The sequence below is a fragment of the Centrocercus urophasianus genome, unplaced genomic scaffold (assembly GCF_019232065.1).
Source record: "Centrocercus urophasianus isolate 14NV4802_14NV808 unplaced genomic scaffold, USGS_Curo_1.0 seq_73, whole genome shotgun sequence".
Taxonomy (NCBI): domain Eukaryota; kingdom Metazoa; phylum Chordata; class Aves; order Galliformes; family Phasianidae; genus Centrocercus; species Centrocercus urophasianus.
The window spans coordinates 7,687,107-7,705,039 of NW_024885344.1; the positions used below are offsets into that span (position 1 = coordinate 7,687,107).

Genomic DNA, 17,933 nt, shown 5'->3' on the forward strand with positions numbered 1-17,933 from the left:
CTGAATAAATAAGAAACGATCCATCCAGAACCAGACAAGCTGCTCAGTCCACATGTTTAAAATATACCACTAACGGGCTGTGGAATCAATGTACTGAATTTGAGGTTTCATTAGAGGAGGTTTGGGGAGATAAAAATTTCTCCCATGCTTCTTAGAAACCAGAACAAAAAACATTTCATGCTGATGAGAGGCTGATCTATTCTTTTTCAGTACACTGGGACAAAGTGTAGGATTTGTGAGAATCTTCAAAAGATCTCAGTTGGAGTAAATGAAGGTTAAGTGCTGGACTTTCAGTCTCTGCAGACATTAACCTAAATCAAGTATTTTTCTGATTGAAATATGATTCAAGTGAATGCAGGTTTTTAGGCCATAGCTCCAGTTGTCATTTGTTACCTGTGTTACGTGCAAGAAGAATGTGTATGACCCAGTGGTCTTTTCCAGCCTTAGAATATGGAAGAAAGAGATCTATCTGTTGAAATGTCATTCTACAAAATTAAACTGTGGGAAAATAAAATCCCATACTTGCTGGTAGTGGTGTTTTTTGTTTGTTTTTCTCTTTAAAACTATAGAAGTATATTTTTTTATATTTGATTTGAATGAGACAATCTTGGGTTTTGTGGTTTGTTTTTGTTGTTTTGTTTTTTTTTTTTTTTTTTTTTTTAGAATGTACTAAAAAGATTTTGATCTAAGTCAGCTTAATAAAACAATAAACTTAATTTACCAAATGGAAGATTTCCAGCCAGATATTATAGTTGATTCCACTCTATGCTAAAAATAAATAATGTTAATAAACCCAATTCTTACTTATATTTAAAGCAAAAAAGACTGCAGTGAAAAAATGTTCACTTCAGCACAAAATCTGATTGTCACAACTGTAGAAAGCCATTAAATTATCCATTTCTTCTCTTTCTTCATCCCTCTTTCCTTCTTTAACTATAAAATTTAATAAAAAGCACAAAAATTTGGGGAAATATCTTTAAAGTGTGTGTGAGAACATGCTGTAGCTGAAGAGCCTTCTCTATCAATCCTGTCACTATTTTATCCTCCCAAAATATATTTGGAATCCAAGAGCTTTGAGGCTGAACCAATGTATGTGAGTCTACTGAACTGGTTTAACCTAGCACAGTTACCTGACAAGAATTAAGGACATACATTTTCTTGTAGTCAGGATGAATTTAACTCATTTTTTTCTGCTTATTGTAGGGCTTTCAGCAGAAATTCTCCTTCCATAGTAAAGAGATTGTGGCTATCAGTTGTTCCTGGTGCAAGCTGGCGGTAAGTGGATAATATTTGTGGAAAGCAGTAGTAACACCTTCACTGCATAGCCTCAAGGCATATGATTTCAATTGTGCTGGCTCTCACAATTTCTTCTCTCAGTGAATCACTACCAGTTTTGCTCTTTCATTTTTCTTTTGCTCAGATGCCATAATTTCATCTGGATAATACATTAAGCCTCCTAGAAGTAGGGTCTTGCTACCCCATGTAGTCACTGGCTACCTCCCATCAGCACCACGCTGCTTCCAGCTCAAAGAGCCAAAGGGCTTTTAATGCATTTAGTGTGTCAGGCTGGGTTATGGTCTTTGATCTGCTCTTACATAAGTAGAAGTGATTTTTTTTTTCCTTTTTTTTTTTCTTGATCTTTTCCCCTTGGTATAAAGAATGGCTAAGGAAGGTGGTTTTTAGTTATACCTTCCTAGAGCTCCCAGGGTTTGAGGATGAGAGAATTGGGAACATTGCTCTAGTTTTGCAGTCTCATTCTCTTTTTCCTCTCCTTGCTTCTACTATGTCTTCCTTGACCTCCTTATCGGCTCTACTCTTCTCCTCCCCTCCAGTTTCATAACAAAGTCACCTGCTTCATGCTACATCACATTGAGGAGCCGTGTTCTCTTGGGGCTCACGCAGCTGTCATTGTGCCTCCCACCTGGATCATTAAGGTGAAGAAACCTCAGGTAACTGCATGCTGATGTCTGTTTCTGAAGCTGTATGGCTTCACAGGGCCAGCCTGGCTTCTGCATTCAGTACACCTCCACTAAGGCATGCTCGTTCAACCCTGTCTCTCTCCCTGAAACCCAGCATACATTCATGGTGATTATGAACTTGTATCCTCCATCCAGCCCTTCAGTAGGTTTCCTTGTTTGGGTTGACAAGCAGCAAACATGACTTTTGTTCTGAGCAATGCAGCTCAGGTGTGTTCTTCTGTGACTTCAGCTAGTGTACTGCAAGAAATCCCCTGTGCTGGAGGCAGTAAAGCATGCTTCATTAAATAGAGCTGAGCAAATACAGGGAAAAACTAGTAACAAACATTCACTTGAACTGCAGTAAGAATTCACTGTAGTTGGGCTGGCATCCCTCTGAATTTTTCACCAAAGTACAGTTAAATAATCATGTCTTGTTCACATCAGTTCTTGCTGAATGCCAACAGTAAGACCATATGCCCACTTAGTTGCAGGTAAAAGGGTGAGACTTCAAAGCTTTGTTATAGATGTGATACTTTTTAGTGAGGTTAATTCATTAGTGAGGGAGAGAAGGTATCCTAAAGAGAGCTGGCCAAAAATTAAAAGGGGATTCTTATCATGCACGAAGTAATTTTGTTGTTGTTGTTGTTTTTGTTTTTGTTTTTTGTTTTTGTTTTTTTTGTTGTTGTTGTTGTTTTTGGAAGTCTCTTTTCACTCCAGGTTGAACTGAAAGACACAAACACACACTGAACACATCAAGGAACCAGAAATGCTGGTATAAGTTTTACTTCAGAAGCAAGGAAATGGATGAAAAAACAGGAATGCTGGTGTTATTGAACAATGTTGTGCAGCTTGTATGTTAGCATGATAAGTGACTCAGGGCTTTCTGACTCCATGTCCTGGCTGGCAGGAAGCAAAGAATTTCACAGCATGGGGAAAGGCACTAAGACAAAATGTCCCTGTGTGGAACTAGAAAAGGGTCTGCAGTTTGGACACTGTTTGGTCTTTAGCTCCAGTCTAGGGATATGGATGTCATCTTTGTGCATGAGCATTATTTCTAACAGGCTTGATTCTAAAGACAGGAAGGAAATAAATAAGTAAATCAGAATTTGAGTAATCAAAACAAAACAACCAAAAAGCAACTTGACCAAAGAGATCACAGTTTCTCCTTTAGATTTAAGGTATGCAAGGTCTCTAGCCACCTCTCCTCTGAGAAAAAAAAAAAAAGGTCTCTTTGGCATTTCTGTATTTTTCCCATACTCCTTTTCCTCTATTAGTTTACTCTAGCCTTCTCAAGAGAAATCTCTTTCTTTTCTTGTTGAATTTTAAGTCCTCAGCAGAGATTTAATCTCCTTGGCTAATTTTCAGCACCTGTAGTATTTGGCACAAAAATGAGACTGGTTCCTTTTCTGCCCCATTAAAAAGATTGTATGGCCTATTAGTCATAAGACTTTCAGTTGCTGGGTTTCACAGTGGAGTGCCTGGAACTTTTGCTTTGGTCATTTAGCCAAGGAATGGTGACTCCAAGGTTTTGGGGTCTTGAGGTGGATCCATAAAGCAGAGAGCCTGGGGTTAGGAACCATTAAGAAGAATGCCATAGCTGTTGTAGTCCATAACTAGAAACTGGGTACCTGTAGGGTCCTTGAGCTTTCCACCTGGAACATCTACATGAAGACAAAAAGATATAAATACTGACTAGCTCCTGTACAGGCTGAGGCCGGTACTTTGGAGATGACAAAAATTATTTGGATCAGAAGGCATTTTGGACGAATTATTTTCAGCATAACGAGTTGTAGGAAATTCTGATTACTTTTAGATGAGGTATGAGAATCTCCTTTTTGACCAGGTAACTTCAGGTAGCTTGCAGGTGGGAAGAAGATGGATGTCTTAGAGCTGTAGGTAGGATAATCAATCTTCTTTACCTAAAATCCTCTGTTTCAAGGACACACACAACCATAACCTATGAGGCAAAGGCCAGATACCACTTGTTACTGACTATACATTTACCATTTAACTACACTTCATCCCATGCACATGGGAAAAAGGATATAGCTGATCTAAGAACCAGTTTTATGTGGCTGGAGATGCTACTCTCTTCAGAGGTCTGATAAGAAAATATGAATCTTTTTTCATCCAGTACATTTCCAATGTATTTCTCTTAAATCATTTTAAATCGCCATTAAAAACAAACAAACAAACCAAACAAAAAACAACAAAAATACCTTTTATGTGCCTTTTAGTATATTTTCCTACAAAAACAGGAAGATTACTGAATCTGTCTGATAATTTCTGGCTTACCAAAACCCCTTTTAGTGAGCCTACAATACACCACAGTTACTATTATTTTTAAACAAAATGAGAAAAGAATATTAAAAAGAATATTAAAAACTAGAACTCTAATTTAAGAAAAATAAATAAATTAATAAAAACAGAAGTATTGATTGATTGAAAAAGCCCTGCTTTAATCTTCTATGCTTTTACTTTTAAAATTTTCCCTTGATTTACTGGTTAATCAAAGCAGGGTGTCTTCCTTATAGGATTTACTCTCTTGTTTATTATTATTTTTTTTTTTCAGAAAGGTCAAAAAATATTATTAATGGGTAAAAAGACTTTAAATGCATGTTTTAAATGTTAGGCTTAAATGAAATGTCTGTTAATTTTTTGCGATCATAAATGGAGAGGAAGTATGTCAGTCCAATTTTCCCTCTCATCACATGTCAAGCCCTTAGAATTAATGCAAAAAAAAAAAAAAAAAAAAAAAAAAAAAAAAAAAAAAAATTACTTTGAGTAACTGAAGCTTTAGATAAATCATATTCCTACACAATGCAGAGTTTCCACAAAATTTCTGAACAACATCTTGTGCAGTGTTACTTTTGTGGAATTAATCTATTTGCTGTGGGAAATATCAATACATTAGATGCATTTTCAGATTTTTTTTTTGACAGAAGTCTTGTTTGTTTTTCTTATGTTTCTTTAGGAATTTTTTTCCCCTCCTGCTGTTTCTGGCCAGCTCTCCTGTGTATTGTGGCCCTCTTCACCCTATATGCCTGTTTGGTGAACACTATTGTTGCATTCAGTCCACAGAATACAAATACAATATTAAAATTTTTGTGAATTCAGATAGTAAATTAATATATGTAAGCAGCAATTTGTTTTTCACGTATTTCACAATTGGAGTAAATTTGACTACAAGCCTCTTGGTTATAAATTATTTTCTCAGCTCTAATTAACTACTCATGTTAATCATGGTCAACTCCTGAAATGAATTTCCTACTCATGAAGTTGATTTTAGTGGTGCCTTCATCCTTTTATTGGTTGTTTCTTTTAGGCAAATAAGGTGGCTTTTTGTAGCAAAGCCTTGCCCCAGTTTTCAATTTTTATTTCTCTTTTTACTGCTACAAAAATGCTTTTCCATGCTTACGTGCAACAAGGGTCACCACCTTTCAAATATTGTGCTTGAATAAACAGCACGCTCCCCCTCTGAATGCCAGAATGTTGTGGTAGTAAACCATGATTATGTAATTAAGGAAAAATTTGTTCATGCCTTTTACATTCTAAATGGGGAGCTTTTGCATTTTGCAAGCAATTGGTTGCTACATGATGAATATTCAAAATGGTTTAATCAACTTTGGGTTAGGTGGTAGCCCTGTCTGTAATGACCCGTTTACATAAATGGAAAATTCCCAGTATCTATTTCATTGTATTCATACTTCTGTAACTAGTTTACTGTTTTCCAATATTTCTGTACTGTACTAGCAGCACATTGACACCATCTCTGATTTCCTGTGATTCAAATCAATTCCCTCTCCTAATTCTCCTCACTGTTGTGAAAACAGGCCACTCTTGTTGACTGATGTGTGAGATTTGGTAGCCCAAGTAGTTTTGTGCTAGGAATGGGCTTGCTATGCTTGTGTTGTGAGAGAAAAGTTAATGATGAGGAGGAGTACATGTAGCTGATGTACCTACTGATTCAATCTGTCATCTTCTGTTTGGGAAGGCAAAGACAGTAAGTGTAAAATTCCATTTTATTTTATTAATTTTTTGTATTTTTCTTTTCGAGGTGAGTAAACATATTATTTTCTTCTGTTCCTCCTCCTTCAAGGGCCTTAAAAAAGTGCTAGTAATCTTTATACTCCTCGGCTAATGTCTTCCTTTCATCAGTTGCTTGCTGCAGCTGTCTTGCCTAGATGTGGTTTGTGAACAACCAGAAGATGGTCAAGATAGACCTTCTCAGAGGCTGTTCATTGCTTACATCATTTGATGTCCAGCATGTTAAAAGCCTTTGAAAATAAAGACTGAAATGTTGCAAAGGAAAAGGTGGAAAAGTTTCATTAGATCTGTTGAGGATAGTCTGCAGTCCTTACACCAACCAACACCATAAAAGGACTCCAATTCTTTTGTTCATTTAGCTAAACTTGCTTAGAACTATAGTGATGATGCAATAATACCAAACATCTCTCTTTGAAGATGGCCAAACTGACATCCACAAAGGAGAGGTTTCCTCTCTAGATGCAAGTTAGGATTTACATATGGTGCACAGTAAAGGTATGCCTTGTTATCAAGTATTTCGCTGAATAACATTATCTGTTTGTAAAAATACTCATCACCTTGTTTTGTGGACAAGGTAATATGCAGTCATTTCTTCACTTTCATGTGCAAAGACTGATGATTATTTCTGTCTGTTATTCTTCTGCATGTTTGCAAGGAGAACTTGCGTATGTTTAATCAGCTTTTTTGCCTTCCATCTGCTGTAGATGTGCATCATTGTAGCAAAGATTTAGGTTGCCTTAACATTACAGATGTAAGTATGCTTTAAAAGAAAAAAGGTGAAATAACATAGTTGTGACATAGCATATTATATTGCCTTTCTAGAAATTAAGGAAAAAAGGTTATGGTGGAGGCTTAGGCTGAAACTCTTTCACTAACACGCTTATATGCCTCTTCCCACCCCATTCATAGGCAAGAAAGGAGCCATGCTATAATGGATTTAATAACAACTACACTTAAACGGTCTTTAATTGATTATTATTATTCTTTAAATTAGGCAGTATTTTCTTTTTCCAAAATAATTTCACTGGCTTAGGTCCATCCACTGAGAAAGTAGAATAATAACTACAGTCCTTCTTCAGATGATACAGTTAAATACTATCCTAATATAATATTGAACTTGAGTTACTGGCTGTGATTTGCCAGAAGACTTCACTGCATGTTACCGATAGGATAAGTATCTTCAATTTTACACCTAGGGAGACTAGAGCCCAAGGAAAAGTCTCAGTATGTCCGTGAGCTTTTGTCAGATAGCTGGCAGACATCTGCAGATAGGCTGGATCTCAATCTATCTTGTTTTCCCCACACCTGTGAAAGCAGCTGAGAAAACAGGCCAAGAACCCCACTGCTTGCAGTTGATTGCTGGAGCTTTGAGGGCAATGTGCTGTGCCTTTATACTGATATAAAGACTTTTGTCTACCCTCGGTCTGGCTCCCAAAGTAGGGCAGTGAAAGTCTGTGAAGCTGAGACTACTCATTCACTTCTGTTGTCAGCGCAGTCTTTGTGATTTATCATGCTTTCAAGATCACTTTTTATGTATCAGAGTAGGGAAGAATAAGAACATCTCCTTAGACATTTTCTCCAACTGTGCCCTAATAGGGCAAGTGCCTTGGCATTGCTCTACTGAGCCACATTGTCTTCAGTATTTTCAGTAAGCAACAAGGCATAAATATGTAATGGTCCACAAGGAATGTTGGGAGGTGATATAAGTTTGTGGCTCTGCTATACAGCAGACCTCTCTTGGTCTGGGTTCAAAAGGAGATAATAGTTTCTTCAGATATTTGAGTTAGATTGCTGTTACAGTTTTCCACATTTCTGAGAAGTCAGGAAAATCTAAATTTTGTATCTGATGTGTTGGATCAAAGTTTTGGAATTCAGAATGCGGTTGTTAGGTAATCAAGAGACTCTAGTAACTGTTCTCCAAGTAATGGCATTACTTGTTAGTGAGCAGAATTAAGTAGGGACAGATATCATTGCTTATAGACTTGGTGATCTCTGATCATTAACTTATTCTCATTAATGACACACTGTTGAATAGCATCATGACAGAAATGACCTTTTGGATGAGCTGGGTGGATCTTGCTCCCCTCTTGAAGCCAGAAAAAAATCAATTAACTTTCTTCTAATTTCCTGTGTATTTCCTGTAATACAAAATCTCAATCATAGACTAAGTATTTCTTGTGGATACGATTTCAGGTACTGAATATCAAGGGAAAAAAAATTATATCCCCTTTTTGATATGTTTTTATCACATCAGAAGACCAGTTCGGTGTTAGTAACTAGGCTATTGCCTGCCTGAAGAATAGTTTTCATGCATATTTTTTAGGTTCTGCAAAAATACAAGAAGTTTTCTTCTGTAGTTTAGTGTTGCTATTGACAAAGCAAACAACTGGGAAAAAGCTTGATTCCTTAATTACTAACAGTTCACGTTGTTCTTCATCGGATGATTACACAAGCTTCTTGATAGGGCTGGAACTCACTCTGCAGTGCCAGCCTCATATGCCGTGGTGGCCTATGTTATATTGAGTCATAATGGTTGCCAGAGCTAAAACTTGTTGTTTTCTTTCCTAAAAAAACATGAAAAATATCTCATTTATCATGTTTTTTATTACATCTTTATGCAGGGGGTCTCCATACCAGGAGACGAGACTGATTGGGCAGGAGACTGGAGCCCCGAAGGGGAAACGGGCGTCTCCTACCCCTATTGGGAGGGTTGGCAGGTACAACATGTGGTGTTATGTGAGTCTATGGGAGCATCTGATCTTTTTTCCCCCTCACAGCGTGGGAAAGTTTCCAGTTCCAAAGCACCAGTCTGGTCTCCGTGTGTGGCTTTCTCCATAAACGGTGGTGTGGAAGTGTAAAGCATGCAGCGCATGTGATTTAAATCTTGAGCATGTGCCAGATACTCTTATCATTCTCCAAGTGGACATGCATGGAAGAGCTTCATAAAGAGGCTCTGTCTGTGCCTGTCTTCCAAATTTTGTTTTGCTTTTCATGTATTCTTTTTTCTTTATTTTTTTTTAATGTAGAACTCATTAAAGACTTCAACACGGCGAAAGAAGAGGACGTCTTTTAAAAGAAAAGCCAGCAAAAGAGGCAACGATGTAGGTATTTAAGAACTTTGAAAACAAGTTTCCTTTTGTTTGAATGTATAAACGCAGATTTTAAAGTTCCATTTACTGTGTTTTTGAGATATATATATATATATATATATATATATATATATATATTTTTTTTTTTTTCTGGAAAACTCCATGTTATTGAAGTTGCGAGAAAATATTAGTTTTGATAAAAACTTGTATGGGAAGTGTCGTTTGCTGAGTTGATTTTTTTTCAAGAAGCAGCATACCATCCTAATGAAACAGTATTCCCCTGGGGTGTAAAAGACTCAGCTCAAACACTTGGTTTCAGCTAGGCAGAGCAGGAATGTGAAAGTGGTTTCTGAGTGTTGACTGCAAGAGTCTGAATATGGAGCTGGCTTGAATGTCTGCTTTGAGAGACTGCCTTGGGAGATCTCCTGTTGGGGATATTTGGTCCTATGTTTAGGTTTACTATGTAGATTATAGAAGACTTTGTTTCCAGCTCTTATCTACTGTATAAGTGGTATACTGAATGACAGCCTTAAGGGGAGAGGTGGATGGAGACTTACCTCTGCCCAGACAGAGCTCTGTGGGTAAGATCCTCACTTGGGCATTGGGTAACTGCAGACCAGAAACTTCAATCTTTGTCTGCCTCGGCCCAGGAGAGTGTCCTCATTATGGGGCTCTTTAATGTACTACAGATACAGAGAAACTGGGAGGCAGATATATTTCTCATTGACAATAAAAATATCTAAGGTGCAGGAGGCAAAGGGATGAGGCCAGACTCTTTTCAGTGGTGCAGTGATAGGACAAGGGGAAATGACACAAACTAAAGCATAGGAAGTTTTGCACAAATGTGCGTAAGAACTTCTTCACAATGAGAGTGGTGGAGCACTGGAACAGGCTGCCCACGGAGGTGGTGGAGTCTCCTTCTATGGAGACTTTCCAGACCTGCCTGAATGCCTACTTTTGCAACCTGGTCTAGGGAGTTTGCTTTGGCAGACGTGTTGGACTCGATGATTTCTAGAGGTCCCTTCCAGCCCCTACAGTACTGTGATTCTGCAATGAGAAATATTTGAATCACATAATACAAATAAAAGCTGTTCAAAGAAGTAGGGCCATCAACACCAAGAATATAGGAGCAGATAATCTGCAACTAAACACTGGTTCAATTTGTCTGTTAAATGGGAGTCAGGAAGTAAGTAGTTTATCTCATTCCATTTTCTATTGGAAAAAAATATAATTCATATTAGAAATAGCACTATATCTGATACGTTATTAGGACTGTATGAATAATTTCTTTTTGGGAAAGAATATAAAGTAAAAAAAAAAAAATTGGGGGCTGACCTGGAACAGTTTTTTCCTTCTTATTTTCTTATGTAATTTTCTCAGCTACATGAATTTAGTCTCAGCTGAGCATCATGTTATCATGGCTGCACTGTTTCTAATATCCAAGGTAGTTTTGTCAGAGCTATGTTGGGTCTTCTATATGTGATATGCCAGTGAAATCTACCCTTTTCCTAACTTTTACTGAAGTTGCTTCTTGCTGTGTTTTCCCAGGATAACAAAGGTCGACCATTTGTGATAAAGCCTATTTCCTCTCCACTCATGAAACCACTGTTGGTTTTTGTAAATCCAAAAAGTGGAGGGAACCAGGTAAGGTCATAATATGGATCCAGGCAACAAAGTTTAAGCTTAATAACTGTTTTCTGCAAATAAGAATAGTTTTTAGTCAGTCACGAGTGAGAGGATCTCTATGTGACTGTATTAGAGTCTCCTAGAATAGATGCTTGCAGTTGAATGTCCTTTATATCTCTAATTCCACTGAATTGGAAGAAAGGATATTTAAATACTTGAGATTCGGCCTTCATATCTTCAGATTTTTGATAGGAACCTGAAATGGTAGTTTGGAGATTTTCAGAAGACCTCATTTTTCCGTGGGAAATTTAGATTCCTAGTGAAGTTCTAGATTTATTTTACGCTAAATATGATGTAATTTTACATTATCGTATGATGACCTTTTGGTGAAGTGTTGACCAATCTGCACTGAGCAAGTGGTGCAGCTGCAGCCCGTGGAGTCCTTGGATGCTGCTTCTCAGGGCAGTAAAGGCTCATAGTTAGTAATATTTGTGATGATGGTTTTGGAGGTCAAAGCAGCATCATTACATGGATGCTGGGCAAAACACTCTTCACTGTGACCCACAAATTTTGCCCACAAAATTCTTGAGCTTATTGCTGTCACAGATAACAGTCTGAGGATGTGTGGGATAACAGATCTTTCTTGTTGCAGGTGATGAGAGAACAGGTTTCTGTGGGAGAAAAACCTTTGTCTGACCCTAAGTGCCTACTCTTATACCATTAATGATCTGTACTGTTTAATTCAATTTATAAGCACACATGTGCACACTGCATGGATTTCTGAGTCACTATTTTATAGAGCTATCATTGGCTGCAACCCTTTTTATTTTAATTTTTTTCTTGTCTTGTGTTTGCATTATAAAGCATAAAGGGAAGAAAAGCAGTCCAAATATGAACACTGTTATTTTTAATAATCATTATGCTATTCATAATTTCCCTTTTTCGATTTTTCTCTTTTCCCAGGGCACCAAGGTTCTCCAAATGTTTATGTGGTATTTGAATCCACGCCAAGTCTTTGATCTCTCTCAGGAAGGGCCAAAAGATGCGTAAGTTTTCAGGCACTCAGCTCTGTTTTTGTATTAGGATAGCAGAGAAACATCTAGCTTGGATAGGTTGGTAGACTAAACATTTTGATAGGTTTGGGTTTTCAAAGATCCAAATTGTGATACAGAATCAAAGTTTCAGCATATAGATAAGCCTATGTAAATGCCTCTGCATGTTCAGATAAGATCTTAAGCACGTGTATAGAGAAGAGCAGGCTTGGGCAGCAGCTTTGGATACCTACTGGGGATGTTGCTGAAAAGACAGTTTGACCCTTTACAGCAGCATGGCAAGAGGAGTAAGAAATAGTGGGCAAAATGTCCAAAGAGACAGTAGAAATGAGAGAAGTTCTGAATAGATGTAAGCAAAAACTTTTTCACTGTAGGACAGTTACCCATTAGATTGGATTCTCTTTGTATGTGGAGATTTTTGAGCCCTGGCTTGATGAAACCCTGAGAAATGTGGTCTGGTCTCAGCACTGAATCTGCTTTGATCTGCTTTGAGTTGAGATAGAAATCATTGATACCATAAATTTGAGATTTATGGTATTCTGAGTGATACATATTCCTGAGATAAGCAGTTCATGTAAAGATGGGAATGGGTTCTATGCTCTCTATGAATACATAGATCAAATCATAGAATCTCAAGGTTGGAAACGACCTATAAGATCATCTAGTCCGACCGTCTCCTCATCGCCATTGCCACCACTAGCACTAAACTAAATAGACATATGAAAGGTATGGCTGCTTTCAGATATAATCTTTTACATTTGCTAAGGAGCACCCTCTATTGGTCAGAATTTTTTTCGTTTGTTTCTTTTATTATGTGACTGTGGGGAGGACTCACAGCAAGTGATGTAAGCAGAGAAAAAGAAAATAATAGGCTGTTCTTAGGTATAGAATCACATTATAGGAAAACAGTGACTGAAAGCTATTACATAGGTGATCAGATTCGCATAGTCAAAACAAGGAGTTCATTGAAGAGTACCTTATGCCTAAATCTCAGTAGAGCCCATGGACTGCAGATCCTACAATGCTTGACCATTCCCGGGTGGCTGATCTTTAATGGAGTGAAGCTACCTTTAGATTTCCATGTGTGACTGCAGCATGCAGCTGTCTTTGCATGCTGAGTAACGGACACTCATTAACTAGGCAGTTATTGCAGGGTGAGTGCTTCCTGAAGGAGAGAGAACCTGCCTTTAGAGGGATGATTCTCACTGCTAAGAGTAAAGAAACTTTGCTTCTGTGGTATTTGAGGTAGGGATATTTGCTTTACTTAATTGTCTGCTCAGTGCTCCTTTGACATTAGTACAGAAAGATGGTAATCATTTGAAGTCAAATGTTTACCTGTATAGGTATGGTCCAAGTATTTTCTATTCATGCTTCTAGAGCACCCAAACATGTTTTTCCTACTGAAACACCCGCTACTCTCCTAATGATGTATAGAAACTTAAAAGTAAATGGACGGTTTTCAGAGCTGTGTAACAGATTGAAGGTTGAATTAGATCCTTGGTAAACCAGGTCTCAGTATGGGAATATATCTCCTCCACTGGGAGATGTCTTATTATGCCTCTCTTTCATGCAACTGATGGAACAGGCGTTTTTTTGGCTCTGCTGTTTGTATCTTAGATCAGATATCCAGAGAGTTTCCTTAGGTGTTACTGCCTTCCGTGGTATTAAAAAATACAAGTTTGTATTTTTTGTTGAAGGAGCTGTCTTGCTCTACACACTTCAGAAACAGCGGTTCAGAAGCAATGATGAGAAACACTTCATTTGGTTTAAAGCTTCAGTGTTTACGTTTGTTTGCCTTAGGATAAGAGGAAAATAGAAGACTTTGTCATCTCCAGAGAAAGAATCTGGCTTTTCAGGTTACATGTTCCCATGTTAAACAGACAAAACACTTCTCAGGAGGGGCTGTCTAACTGTTAAGGAAAGCTCCATTTCTTTTTTTAAATTTTCCTCCTCCATCCTGCATCAACAGTAATGAATATTTAGAGAGAAATAAATGATAGTTAAACTGTCACTTGCATATTAACTACCTTCATTGCTGTACTGACTTTTTCAAAATTATTTTTCGCTTTTCCCTCCCCTGGCCAGGCTGGAGCTGTACAGAAAAGTGCCAAACCTGCGGATCCTGGCCTGTGGTGGGGATGGAACGGTAGGTGACTGGTGCCTGGCAGCCCTCTGGAAATTGCCAAGAGTTGAAATTGCTATAGAACCTGATAACCTACCTTATTCTTAAGAAATCTTTTCATTTTTCTTTTCTATGTGGATTGGCCTGCTTATTGATGGGACTGTATTCTTACGTGCTAATGTCCTAGATCCTATCTGCTTTATGCATAGATTTAGTATAGCTTAAAAAATAAAGACAAACATTGTCAGCCTCCTCTTACTATTTTTCACAGATCTGAGGGTCTAGCAGGTTAAATCAGTGCCTGGGGGTCATTTAATCTTAATTTCTACTCCTCTCTGCTATTGTCTCCACTATGCCTGAGTACAGTCAAATATCAAATGTCTCTAGTTTCCTCACCCTCTTTACAAACCCACTGTGAGGAAGCTGTCATGCTACTTGCCTGTGTTGTGACTGATCTCCAGATTCAGTACTTTCTTTGCAATTGAATTGGAGAAGGGAGTAGTATCAGATCTTCAGAAGACTTGGACACCTTCAGATGGAGGCAGGCTTTACAGTTTGGGGCTTGGAGGCCAAGAGTGAATGAATTACAGCTGCTTTGCTCTTGCCTGTTCTTAAGAGTACAGTAATTCTCACCCTGTACCACTGAGTGCTGAAACAGTTATAAAGCTGACCTTTAGACTCCGTGTAGCTCAGTTCCCCAAACATTCTTTTGGTAATACTTGCAACTATAGTAGCTGCAAGGTGCAATGGCTGGCCAGGATGTATAGAAGTACATAGTCATCACACTACGAGGCTTTTATTTATTTTTTAATTATTATTATTATTATTTTTTAAGTGAGCTGAACACACTCTCAGCTCCTATCTGCTTTTGTGAGCACTTCTGAAACTCTGGATGTAGAGGTCATTAATACTAGTGCTTTCCCCTGCAAGACAAAAGAAACAACATGATCTGACTACCATCTTGCTGGTACTTGGGGCAATAAATATTACTTATATGGAATTCAGAACAATCATTGAGAAACTTGTGAGGTATTACTTCAGCAAAAAATAGATGTTTTCAAAAAAGCATCAAAAAAGAGATGTTTTCAATCTGTTTCTGGAAATGTTTGAAGCTTCTGTCTGAGGAAGCCAATATTTTCCTAGGAGAAAGATCTTCATTATAAAAATGTTAAAATAGAAATAAATGCAAGCACATTGAGCCCTAGCATCCTCTGTTTCTTTGTTTGCTGAGCAGTGAAAGCAACAGGGGGCAGCACCTTCTCATTGGTAAGAGCAGCACTTTACTATTACATTCGTTGCTGCTCAGTTTGAAGCAAATTAATATCTAGCTATTCCCAAAGCCATTACATCTAGAAATGAGAAATCTGACTCAAATGGACTTAGTGAATATTCAATGAGACCAGATGTTATCTTGCATTATTGAGGTGAGTCAGAACTGATTGCAACTTTTCCATCACTGCTGTTTGCTGTTACTTTTCTGGGTATAAGAAGAAAACTTTGTTTTCAAAGCAGTCAGGATACTTCTTTTTTACAGGGAAATGACAGTCTTTATCATCCTTTACTGAAATAGCATCTTTGACTCTGTAAGGTTTAGAAATGACCTCAAAGAGCAGTTTTGCAAGTGTACATGAGCAATTTGAGATTTTGATTAAAAAGTTAAAAGCATTTACAAAACTGGTTGGTATTTTGTAAGGCTACCTGCCCCAGTAGCAAGCTAATGCACAAATGTATAGATTAAGTCAATGGCAAAGACAAAGGACCCTTTAATGAGTCTTGGCCATGTGGGAATTATTGGGACTCCTTTCCCTGTCTTCCAGTTCACAATACCAGAGGACTAGCTTACAAAAATTAGATGATGATTTATCTCTGACAATCCCTTAAGGACTTTATTTAGTCATATCATAGGACCTATGAAAGGCTTAAATACCTTTGGTAACATCCAGGTTCATGAAAGTTTTTAGTTATTCACGTCACTGTTAGACAATGATCTGTGATGTGAGATAACATCCCACATAGACACTTGAATAATTGGACAATGAATTATGATCAGTAACTGTTTAATAAATAATATTTATATAAAATTAATTTTTCCATGAAGAGACATGGGGAGAGACTTATTCCAGAATACCAGATGTGGTGGTTGTTGGCTTTTTCTCATCCTCTATCAGACCACCCCCCTCTCCAGTACTTCCAATTCAAGCTGCAGTACCAAATACCTAGGTTTTGTTTTCTTGAAGCCCAGTTTCATTTCAGTTTGGGCTAAGAATCTATCTGAAACCACAGAAGTATTAGTTGAGAGTGGAAAAGTCCTGTCCAGGTGGAATCTGTCATTCAGTTCTATGTCTTATTTAAAAACTCATAATATTAGCGAAGATACAATCTATGAACACTGACATCAGAAAAAAATAGACATTATTTTCTTATTTGTATGCTAATTTATATTTGTATTTCTAAAATAAATTATTCAAAATGCTTGACTTTTTAATGTTTTTTTTTTTTTTTTTTTTTTTTTCAAGTTGAGAAATAATCTAATAGTGCTATTTTCTTATAGCAAGAGTTTCAGGCATATAAATTTTGAGAATATTTTCAGCAATACTCCTTTTCCTGTTGGAAAGTGCTTCTTAATACAAGTAAAATATTTTACATTAATTTGTTCCTATGTCAGATTCCTTTTGAAAAATTTTATGTGGTCTGGAGTAGAGAGAGAATGAGAGAGAGAGGAAGATCCAGCTCTCAATCAATCACTTCTGGTGCAAAAAGATCCATGTTCATTTTCCCAACGCACAGTCTTCAGCCCTGAGTATTATAGTCTTTTATTTTAGCCCTGTATGTATAATTCTATATATCTGCTTTGCTCAGGGCATAACAATTCAGCTCTAAAGTGTCTCTTCTGGGTATTGGGAGACCTGTGGGTGTGTCTCTACTTGACTTGATCTGGACTCCGTGTTTCAGAACATGCTTTTCTAAAGTACCTCTTGCATCTTTTCCTCTTTAGTATAAGAGTGATTCAACATTTTAATCTTAAACTGTCTGTATTATTCTCACCAATTTTTAATTTTTATTTTTAATTTTTTTTAAACTAATCTAAACACAGCATCTTTTTCAGAACAGTTTTTTAGACAGAAACTTTTTCGCTCCCTTTTTTTGGGATCTTGGTGTGCTATTAACAATAGACAGAATTTGTGTCCTATTCCTGCTCTTTATACAGGAGCTCCATGAAGACTCTTCAGTTCTCTGGGAAGAAAAATCTCAGATGGGGCAACTGTAGAGTTTTTGTATATATTGTTTTTTCTTTTTCTAATTTATTTATTTCTTTATTTTTTGACTTGTTCTTTTCTGCGATGGCAATATAGTCAAAACATGCCTTTCTTCTCCATTCCTGCCCTTTAAATTTCCTTACCAACAGTTTCTCATTTTTCTGGTTTTATAGGTTGGCTGGATCCTCTCTATCCTAGATGAGCTGCAACTCACTCCCCAGCCTCCTGTGGCTGTCCTTCCACTTGGCACTGGGAATGACCTTGCCCGCACCCTCAACTGGGGTGGGGTAAGCACTGACTGGGGTTACTCTTACATGTGGGTCCTCAACTTGCTGCTCTGATTTAGTGGTGTAGTAGCATAAAACTTCTTTTTGGCTAAAATAGCTGACGGGGCTTTACCCAAGGTCTGCTTCACATGGACACAACAGCTTATTTCAGTTTCCAGTTTCATGTTTTGAATTATTAGTAATGTAAATGTTGTAATAAAAAAGTGCTGTATCTGTCTGGTATTTCGGGCCAAGTAGTGAGAATTATATGTGAACTTATAACTTAAGTATTATTTGAACTTTATTTCTCTGTAGTTTTCGTTGACTACAGCACTGGATTTATTTCATGAAAGGCAAATATGCTTTGAATTCCTCTCTTAGTCTTACCACACCTGTCTAAAACTTGTGTTCTTAAGTAATAGTTGATCTGACTGTTTCTTATATCAAAATCTAGCAATAATTTGGCATGTTCTTAAGAACGTTTGATCTGCTGTTTTAGATCTGCATGAAAGGAAG

The 17,933-nt window shown here is 37.4% G+C and overlaps 1 protein-coding gene across 1 annotated transcript in view; it reads left to right on the forward strand.

The window, feature by feature from the left end:
* Positions 1 to 1,203: 1,203 nt before the first annotated feature.
* Positions 1,204 to 17,933, forward strand: part of DGKI (diacylglycerol kinase iota) — a 107,251-nt gene continuing 90,521 nt past the window's right edge. The window contains exons 1-7 of the mRNA XM_042837764.1: positions 1,204 to 1,275; positions 1,833 to 1,949; positions 9,032 to 9,106; positions 10,643 to 10,738; positions 11,684 to 11,766; positions 13,858 to 13,918; positions 17,325 to 17,438. Of these exons, the coding sequence (XP_042693698.1) occupies positions 1,857 to 1,949; positions 9,032 to 9,106; positions 10,643 to 10,738; positions 11,684 to 11,766; positions 13,858 to 13,918; positions 17,325 to 17,438 (522 nt within the window). The 5' untranslated portion in view covers positions 1,204 to 1,275; positions 1,833 to 1,856. The remainder of the gene's footprint in view (positions 1,276 to 1,832; positions 1,950 to 9,031; positions 9,107 to 10,642; positions 10,739 to 11,683; positions 11,767 to 13,857; positions 13,919 to 17,324; positions 17,439 to 17,933) is intronic.